At 42.5% G+C, this 10,226-nt stretch overlaps 2 protein-coding genes across 3 annotated transcripts; both read left to right on the top strand.

Annotated features, from left to right (window-relative positions):
• The first annotated feature begins 646 nt into the window (after window positions 1–646).
• On the top strand, window positions 647–5,238 carry afg2b (AAA ATPase AFG2B). Of its 2 annotated transcripts, XM_085458360.1 has the most exons (11): window positions 647–928; window positions 1,117–1,717; window positions 1,840–2,025; window positions 2,146–2,430; window positions 2,670–2,855; window positions 3,126–3,284; window positions 3,387–3,596; window positions 3,695–3,922; window positions 4,492–4,626; window positions 4,781–4,906; window positions 5,024–5,238. In XM_085458360.1, the coding sequence occupies exons 2-11, from the start codon at window positions 1,124–1,126 to the stop codon at window positions 5,159–5,161; spliced, it is 2,247 nt and encodes a 748-aa protein (XP_085314486.1). In that variant the 5' UTR covers window positions 647–928; window positions 1,117–1,123; the 3' UTR covers window positions 5,162–5,238. The 2 variants fall into 2 exon arrangements, with proteins under 2 accessions (XP_085314486.1, XP_085314494.1); XM_085458368.1 differs by lacking the exon at window positions 647–928 and having other exon boundaries at window positions 975–1,717.
• A 279-nt stretch (window positions 5,239–5,517) lies between these two features.
• Window positions 5,518–6,934, top strand: coxfa4l3 (cytochrome c oxidase associated subunit FA4L3). The gene is made up of 4 exons (XM_085458380.1): window positions 5,518–5,705; window positions 5,812–5,900; window positions 6,054–6,114; window positions 6,423–6,934. Exons 1-4 carry the CDS (start codon window positions 5,667–5,669, stop codon window positions 6,489–6,491), a joined length of 258 nt encoding a protein of 85 aa, XP_085314506.1. The 5' UTR covers window positions 5,518–5,666; the 3' UTR covers window positions 6,492–6,934.
• Window positions 6,935–10,226: the final 3,292 nt, after the last annotated feature.

Below are 10,226 nucleotides of genomic sequence, written 5' to 3' on the forward strand. Positions count from 1 at the left end.
CCTTAAACCTGACCATTTTCAGAGAAGTGTTTTTTGTTAAGCTAACCTAACTCTGACTTATGAATCATTCAAACATAAAAAGGCAAAAAAAGAAAAGAAAAAGCATAAAAAGGCACCTTACTCAAGAGATGAACCAGCGTTGTGCCTACACATTACAGACAATTTAGCAAAGAACCGATTTCAAATCTTTTCTTTGGAGAGTTTAGACCAGCAGCCTGTCACAAAACACATCATTTGTTCTCATTTGTTCGGTTGAATTTATGAATTAAAGCCAAAGATAACAAGTTTGACAGGCATAAAATTAGATCGACAAGTGGAGAACAACAGAAGAAGTGACAGGCCTAAAAAGAACAAAAAAACAAATGCAGCAGACAAATTATATCTAAAAAATAATGTCCTTAAGAAACGGGGGGAAACAGCAAAGGCCTCACACAGGACGTGAGAGTTTCATGTGACCATTCAGTTGCTTGGACCTCTAAATTATTGAAGCAGTGTGCAGAACAAAAGGCAGCCAACATCCAAAGAAGAGCTTTGAATGTCTGTCTAGAAGCCTGGGGAACTATTCCTGAAGACTACGTAAAGAAATCACAAGAAAACCTGACTAAGATAGTTCAGACTGTGTTGAAGAATAAAGATTCCTAAACATTCCAAATATTGACTTTTATGTTCACGAAAATTGTAAAAACTGTCTTTGTCTTATATACTGTATTTCCTAGCAGAAGACTTTTACATAGTAAAGTATAGACGCGGAAGATTAGCGTCACCTCACGCAGGAGGCTGTTTTGGTTGGCCCTGTTATTTTAATGCCACATGGATTTTGTAAACAGTAAAGTAGGAGTTGATATGTTCTGTGTAGTATATAGTTGGTATTATCACCCATTTTATTTCTGATTGTTTGGCTGCTGTCGGCTGGTTTCAGCCGTTTCCGGTACTTAAACCTATTTGGCTTAGACCCATCTTAATCAGAGTTTTGTCCATTTAGCGCCGCTAAAAGAAGCTCTAACGGCTAGCATGTAGCATGTAGCCTCGGTGAAGTTTTATGCTGCCTCCGAGTTTCTGCTTCGTCTCTCTGCTTCACTAACGTTACGTGCGTGTCTGTCTCTATTTCCCCATCAGGTGGAGTATGGAGCCTCTGAGGCTGCTTTCCGTGGATCCATCAGACCGGGGCTCTCAGAGATGCAGGCTTGGTCCGGGCATGATGTCGGCGCTGGGTGTGCACCTGGGCTCCCCTCTGCTGGTGTCTGTCTCCGGAGGAAGCTGCCTGTGCACTGCCTGGCCCCGGGCTGACTTGGCAGAGGGCTTCCTGCAGATGGACCTGAAATGTTTCTCCCCCAGTCTTCTCTCTGAGCTCCCCTCGCACCTGAGCCTGGACCCCGCTCAGCTCACACCTGTGGTCTGCTCCAAACTGAAAGGCGTCAGGATAACCGTGATAGTCCAGAGTGTCGATTTCAGGAAACGCACACCGCATCGCCTTGTTCATGAGCTCGTAAAAGACACGCTGAAAGGTGTTTGTGTCCATGATGGGTTTTTAATAAACCTGGAGGATTTCGACACAGAGATCAAATATGTTGTTATTGAAAGCATAAGTCCAGAGTCGGATAGTGCTGGATTCATCACCTCGAAGACTGCTGTTGAGATTGCTGGCGTCCAGACACTCCGACATTACAGGAGTCAGCTGCAGGAGCGGCACACGGTGCAGCTGGGGGGGCTGGAGGAGGTGAATCAATTTAAATGACACCTTACAGCATTTTCTTTCCCACTGTACAGCACCTAATGTGTGTGGGCTTTTTGATTGTTTGTTTGGTTTGTTTGTTTGTTTGTTTTTTTACAACATTTTAGGTGTCTGCATCACTTAGAGAGATGCTGAAGCTGCCACTTCTCTATCCAAGCACACTGAGCTCTCTCGGTGTATCCTGTCCCAGAGGGGTGCTTCTGGTGGGGCCTCCAGGTGTAGGCAAAACCTTGCTGGTCCGCCAAGTGGTGGGTGAGGTGGGAGCCAGCTTGGTGGTGGTCAGAGGGCCAGAGGTAAAAAAGACGATACTAATCACACCTCATCATAATGTTGATGCCGTCTAATGTTCCTCGTAATACACGAAGCATTTTGCATGTAAATGCATTACCAGTAATTCTGAACAATAATTTCAGGTGGTGGGGGCTCGGCCGGGTGAGAGCGAGGAGACGCTGCGGGCCGTGTTCGAGCGTGCTCGATCGGCAGCAGATGAGGGTCCCTGTGTGCTGTTCTTAGACGAGCTGGACTCTCTGTGTCCGAGGAGAACCAGCTCGTCGGCACCGGAGAACCGGCTGGTTGCTCAGCTTCTCACACTCATGGACGGGATGAATCAGTCTGACCGCTTCCTCATCGTCGGAGCCACCAACCGGCCCGACAGCTTAGACCCAGCACTGCGCCGGCCAGGAAGATTTGACAGAGAGGTGCGTGTCCGCTCACTGTCACGGATCCAGTGTTTTTAATTTTTCTTGAGAAAGATGACATTTGATGACGTTTGTAATTCTTCAATTGGTTTCAGCTGGGTTTTTTTTGTTTGTTTTTTCTGATTATAAGGCAAGATGTACCTTTTTTACTTTTATATAAAATAAATGTCCAGGTCGGTGAGTTGGTGCAGATATGTGTACGTGAGTCGTTAGTCTCTGAGTGTTCGCCTTTCCCACAGATTATAATCGGAGCTCCAACCTTGCAGCAGAGAAAGGCCATCTTGTCTGTCCTGTGTGAGAGGATGCCTGTGTGTCCCAGTGTGAACCTGACAGCGCTTGCACAAACAACTACAGGCTACGTGGGAGCAGACCTCAGTGCCCTGTGCCGGGAGGCCGCCATGCACGCTATACGGGAAGACTCCAAAGTAACCACAGCGACCTGTCACAGCGAAACAAAACACTAGTTTTTGCTTTTTTGCTACAGGAACGACTCACTTTATTGCAAATTGTGCAGCTGTGTTGTAATTGTAAAGTCAAAGTTGAAGCCTGAATAAGAATCACATTTAGAAATTCATCTCAAAAGGCTCACAGTGAATGTGTTCTTTAGATGTGTGAAAGATTACATAGGAAATAATAGGGAGACTGAGTGGATGACAGCTGTAAAAACCTGTTGCTGTTTCTGTCACTGTCTGCAGTGTTCAGGGGAGCAGCTGGTGAGTATGAAGCACTTTCATGAGGCTTTGAAGTCGGTGCGTCCCTCTTGCCTTAGGAGCAGCATGGGCAGGACGGAGCTCTCTCCGGTGACCTGGGAGCAAATTGGAGGCCTGGATGACGTCAAACTCAAACTAAGACAGGTAGCTAATTGAGTGGCTTTGCTCAAAAATGCACATTTATGTATTCGGAGAAAAAACCTTATTACTGGAGGTTTGTTTTCCCTCATTGTCTCCACGTCAAAGAGCATCGAGTGGCCGATGGCGCACCCTGAAGCCTTTGTTCGTCTAGGTCTGTGTCAACCTCGAGGTGTGCTGCTGTACGGGCCTCCGGGATGCGCAAAGACGACGCTTGTCAAAGCTGCCGCTACTTCCTCCAACTGTGCCTTCCTGTCTGTCAGTGGCGCTGACCTCTACTCTCCCTACGTCGGAGATTCAGAGAAGGCTTTAGCTCAGGTTCTTCCTTTTTATAATCTCGAACAGATGAGCATTAATGATTGTGTCCTCCCTTGTGTTTCGTCCACTAAGCCCTGCGTCTGTCTGTCCCCATGCAGCTGTTTCATCAGGCCCGGGCCTGCGCTCCAAGCATCCTGTTCCTCGATGAGATTGACTCACTGATTGGCTCGCGGTCACACAGTCAAACACCAAACAGCGTACAGACTCGTCTTCTCTCTGTGCTCCTCAACGAGATGGATGGGATCGGCCTGAAGACTCATGAGAGGAGAGGGACGGAGAAGATCCTCCAGGCAGAGGGAGTCGAGGAGAGTCTCACACCTGAGCAGGTCAGCTTCTGGTTCTTCTCTTGAATTTCCAATTTGTTTTGTTTCATTTTGCTTTCGTGGCACACAGGTGAATGTAAAAATAGCACAGATTTTTTCAGGGGTAGACTTCAGATGTTTGGGGTTGACATCTATTGATCTTTGGCTTTACCCTTTTCCTATCGCCCCCAAAATTTCCACATTTGCTTGTAACAGCTGAATTTTTAAAAGTTTATTTATTTTTTTTTAACCCTATTTTGAGGCAAACTCGTAAAGCTGATTCTGTATAAATGGTTTTTGCTGTTACAGCTTTCCAAAGTAACTGCCCTGAAGATCAGTCAACACTATCAGTCGGTTTCTTAATGAGTGAGGTAGATGTGTGGCGGTCATAATAAGAGCTTTTTGAATTCAGATACTAAAGGAAGTAACAAAGATGCGCTAAACGCTCCTTTATTACAGCTTTTAGCGGAGGACACACTGGAGCATCCTTTATGAAAGAGGACATAATACCATCCTGCAGTTCATTGTGACACACCATCCATCCATCTGTTCATAATTTAATCAACACTTTATGTGCTTTAACTGTTTGACAGTTGGACTGCCAGGAAGTGTGCAACAAAGATGTAATGGTTGTAGCCGCCACAAACAGACCTGACTGTTTAGACAGCGCCCTCCTCAGGCCCGGCAGACTTGATCACATCATTTATGTCCCACCACCAGACCATGAGGTAAAGGACTTCTCAAAACAGGACAAAATATATTACATATACCAGCAATGTTGTAAGAAAGACTTACAACATGAAGAGGTCATTTAAAATAAAGTAACCGCGCCTCTCCTGTCAGCGTATCTGTGTTTAATGACCCTCACTTTCTAATATTTAGGCTCGACTTGCTGTCCTGAAGGTGTGCACAAAGCGTATGCCTGTGGGTGCCGATGTGCGGCTGGAGGATCTCGCAGCAAAGACCGAGCTTTTCTCTGGAGCTGACCTGGAAAATCTTTGCAAAGAGGTGACATAAACTTATGAAATGAATTTTTAGACTTGTAAAATGTAAAATCCTTTCTTGGCGGATAGATTTGAAATAACTGAAAATATCTGTTTGTTTTGCTTTTGTTTTTTTCCTCAGGCTGCTCTTTTGGCATTGCTGGACGGGAACATGGAAGCCTCAGACATCAAACACACGCATTTCCTGCGATCCCTCAGCAAAATGAGCTCCTCTCTGACTGCACAGCAGATCCACAAATATGAAACTCCTCCCCGATGACACACATAATGTTTGACTGATCTTAAAATTGTATCATTACTCAAATATTGTTTTAAAATAAAATAAAAAATTCTAAAATTTGACACACTCTCTCTCTTTTAGTCATTTCAAATAACATCCTTTTTGAGATCGGCTCGAAACCCAACCACCAGTTACTGACCTTCACTTTTACAACATGGCCATGGGAGGGTGCTGCAGACTTAGAAAATATATTGATCATCATCTATAGATGGGTTAACCTCCAGTGGTGCATTTCAGTACAGGAAACTCTCTCTGTGTACGTGCTTATCACCTCGTACAACCTCTTGTCCCGCCTCCATCTCATGAGCTCACACCGTGTCGCACTTAAAAGGAGTTCCCAGCAGCAGGTAAACTGTCACAACATAGCTGCGTGTGAGACTGCTCCTCTTCAGTTTTGCAAGTGGATGCTTGAAGCCTTAGAATAACCACAGTTGAGTGGAAATACACTTAACTCCTCTTTGAGTGCTTAAAACCAATCAGAAAGATGTCTGGATTTTTCCAAATGTTGAGAAAAAGGAAGGAGGTTAGATCATCATCATCATTATTATTATTACTCTGTTGCGTTGAGTTATATCCTGTGTGGGGGGCATTGTGTGTTTTAATTTGTTGGATTGTTTTTTGTGCTGTAGCTCATCCCTCTGATAGGGTTTATGGCTTTTGCTGCAACAGGAGCCACCTCTGCATCGATCTACTTTCTGCTCACTAAACCTGACGTTATGTGAGTGTTACAAAGCTCTTTCTCCTTTATTAAAATAATGCATTTGTCTTATGTTTTTTTTAGATTCATTTGCACTTCTATCTTACTTTCACAGCTGCTTAAACTCTGTTGTGTACAAATACTTAAGAATGCATTTAAATTTACTGTTTATAGTTTGAATAAGACCAGCAACCCAGAGCCATGGGAGAGGCTGGACCCGTCAAAGCCCCAGAAGGTAATGTAATAACATTGCAGAGCACTTAATAATGTTTATATTCTGGCTAATAAGCCTTCCGGTTCTTATCAGCACCAAAATATAAGCAGACTCTCCTCCTGCAGCTTCAATCTGCTGAGTCATTGAGGAAAGAATTTTATCATTAACGCCGGTCATTAATGTCATCGAGAGAAAATAAATTACCACAAGTAATGGCACAGCCCCGGTGCGGCCACATCATTAAGTCTGTTCAGTGTAACACTTATAAATAGGTCAGACGAAGCCTCGTCATGTTTTTTTTCTTTTAAATTTCTGGCATTTCATTGCAGCTCATCACCATCAATCAGCAGTGGAAGCCCGTGGAGGAGCTGGAGATCGTGAAGAGCCTCACAAAGTGAAAGAGCCCGGGTTTCTCCCGAGAGTCTGACGACACGCCTCCGCTCCCTCCCCCCCCATTAGTCTAACAGAATCGTTTCTGCACAAACTAGGACGCTTTGACACTCAGTGTGCGGAAATGCTTCTGCTCAACTGGTGGGGTTCACCCTGCTCTGTACTGACCTTTCTCAAGGACATCCATCACATCACACCACAATAGGCAAATATGGTAACTGACGACCGTGCAGCCTTTGAGTCCGAGGATGATAATGTTATCTTTCTCTGGGTCTCTGTCAGTATATATTATTACAGAAGTATATATCATTGAATTTATTTTACCAAGGTTGGTGGTCCACGTGTTCTTGCTGTAGATGTGAATGTACGATAGTGTTTTAATGGAAAAGACACAGAATGTTGATTTATTTTGTAATGTACTGTACAGTGATAATAAATTATTTTAAAAATATTCTGTCCCAGTGCTGCTTTTGTGCTTTATTCAAACTAACGTATTTAAATGTGCTGTCTGCTATAAAACTATAAGCATCATTTAATTCTGAGAGTATGTTTGACCTAGAAATCCATTATGAAGTTAAATGTAGCCAAAAGAGATGCCACACATGGTTAGTTTTAAGCTCTTGTGCATTTTTCTTATAACAGCAGCTTCATGACATCAACGCTGCTGTTTTTCACACCAAACATGCCAACTCATCAAAACAGGAAGGGTGCAGGTGTTACTAATAAGCTTAACTAGCAATACGAGAACCCCGGGGCTAAAAGGCAGCTGAATGGAATTCAGTCTCATTATTCTAATGTGTTTGCACCTGATGTCCACATGCTATCTGTGACACGTCCTGTAAAATATCTCATTAAAAAGGCAGAACACCAAAAACAGTTCAAAACTCACCTTTACACTTTTTCAAGTGAACATAGGAAATTTAGGGCAATCAAAATAAAGGAAGTTCCCTCTTAACTGATGAGGGACATTTTCCAAAATAAACACACTGCTAAAAATAAACCTATTAGCTAATTTATAAAATTAGAGATGCAAGCAAATGGGTCACGGGAGCAGATCTGCACAGGCAGCAAGAAATTAGCCGGACAGCCAGGCTGGACCACAAAATCCACTGTTGAATTTTTAAAAGCTTTACTAAGATACTACGAATCGCTGTTGCACACAGCCTCTTTCACATAAGCTGGTTATCTTTTTCCAGCACACTGGTTATATAAGGAACATTCATTTGGGGGGTTTAAAGCTCCTCTTAGGCCTGTGTGTAATGAATTAAGAACAGAAAAAAAGGATGGCAACAGAGTCCCAATGGTGATGTATGCAATTTTCCATCCTCCCCCCTTCCCATTCCATCCCCACCGTTAACCTTGCAGCTCCATTCCAATGCTTCCCAGGTGTCACATGACCATTATACACAAAATCCAACAATGCTCAAGCAGAAAAGTAAATAGAGATAGAGGCTAATAATCTCAATATCTATGAAAATAATAACAAATAACAAATAAACAATGATATATATATATATATATATATATATATATATATATATATATATATATATATTACAGTATAATATTATAAAAAATAAATATAATATTATATAATATTATATATTATATCTTGTTGCTTTTAAGATAATTTGAATGTGGGTAATTTCATCTTATTTCAAAAGTTTTGCCAAATTCCAACAAGCACAGAGCCAGGTGCATGCTGATGGAGCATGTAGAGGTGACCAGCATCATGGTACCATTCTTTTAGCAGCTGTTGGTCAAACAAACAAGCCCCTATGGTAGTGCTTTGTGAGCACGGGGCAGGAAGACATGTCTGTATTTATTTTAAGCTAAGCTAAAGATATGATAGCCGAAGCTTCAAAGTGTGCAGGCGTGAAATAATACTCTGTTTAAAAAAAAAAAAAAACATTTACGTGCTGGAATATTTTGACTAAGAATTGTTGATTTGGGGTTTTTTTTCTCTGTATGGTGAAAATAATGCTGTGATGCTGACTAAGAGCAATGTACAGGTCTTCTTATTATCACACAGCTACATGAGCCCCTTCCTCTGTTTGGATGAGTGAATCCTTCCTGAAAGGATAGCCTTAAGAATATGTCATAAAAAAAATACTCCCTCACAAATAGTTGGATATGAAAGGAACAGGTGTAACTAGTAACAGTCAGTGGCTCTGTATTCAAGCATAACTGAAAAACATGCCAGCTTGGTACAATAGCAGCTTTTTGGGACATGGCGTGGTGCCATTATGGGCGTTATTAGACCCACCTGTCGTTTTGCAGCAGTGACACGGAAGATTCCCTCAATTTCCTCAAGCAGCCACTGTCTAGGTTTTGATCATATTACATGATTTCATAACTAAACTGTTTGCCAAGCTTTGCCAAAGCTTGCATGCAATTGTATAGGTGTGTGTTTGGGTTTTTAAGCATTTGTCATCTGAGCAATTTTAATCCACAGCAACTGAGTAAACAATCTGCTGCACAAGACGCTCAGACTTAAAGTTCAGCATTAGACGGCTGTTTAGAATTGTTTAGGATGAACTTTTAGGATTCCATTTTGTTTTTTTCACCATCTAATCTCCACTCATCTGCTCCTTTTATGGCCGAGTGGGCATTCAGTGCTCCCATTGTGTTTCAGCATAACAGACAATCCTCTTAACACCCATACTGCATCTCATAAAAGAGCGATAACACCAGAAAGTGTCCGTCCTTTCAAGGCACCACGTGCCCTTCCACAGCCTGCTGAAACAGTGATGGTCCTTAAGGATGAGTCTTATGACTTATTAACCACTAAACAAAGAGAAAGTAAGCAGATGAGTAGTGGGTTTTGTTTCCTGGTCTGTCTGGGCTGCGCTTATTTTTCAGGAAGTTCATTTTCTGCTTGGTTTCAGTTACATGTTGAATTATTAACGCACATGTCGCACATCTTAAAAAACATTTCCTTCCTCTGTTTCTCTGATGCTACATGTGCCGTGAGAGGTGTATATATATATATATATACTACACATACTGTGGACAAGCGCCAACTTGCACTGAGGCTGCCGGCTACAAGTGCTCTCATGTCAAATATAGGCTACTACAGGGGCAGAGGTCACACACAACAGTCACAACATGCTTCTTTTATCAGGTAAGGGGAGCGCAGCTGAAAGCCTATTTAGGGGAACAATGACAGAAGAGGAAGGATATTTTGTGTCTCTGTGTGTTTGTGTGCGCGCTCGTACGTGGTGTTGGAATTTGTGTACGTGACTATGAAACACATCACGACACCACAAATCATGTGACGTCCAAGCAAAGCAGGTATTGTTTGCAGGGCACGTTAAAAAAAATAAGAGATGGAATTTCCTCCTCAGCTAACAGGGGTACAACTTTAAGACTTAAAAAGTTACCTTCTGCCACTTGTTGTCTCTGAATTAGTATTTTTTTAAAATGCATGTGTGTGAGCTTGAGTGTGATATGCTGCGACTGTAGTAGTTGGTTGTAACAGGAGAGAGACAACAGCAGCGTTTTATGGCCCCCTAAAGTAAGGTAAGGCAGACAGGTACATGCTGTAAACAGTTCTTCCTTTGCCAGACTGCCTTTGGTTCACTGCTTCAGGGGTTTTTGATAAAGAAGCTGTTGCCTGGAAACTGGGGCACTCCTAGATTTTTTTGATATTGTCAGTACTTAACCTCTGATATGTCTACATTTTAAACATTAACTTTGCTCTGTGTATAAAAGCCTCTAACAATGACTCTTTTGATGCTCCA

The sequence above is a fragment of the Copadichromis virginalis genome, linkage group LG1, assembly GCF_057382275.1.
Source record: "Copadichromis virginalis isolate Kocher_CV1m ecotype Utaka linkage group LG1, C_Virginalis_male_GT1.1, whole genome shotgun sequence".
Lineage (NCBI taxonomy): Eukaryota > Metazoa > Chordata > Actinopteri > Cichliformes > Cichlidae > Copadichromis > Copadichromis virginalis.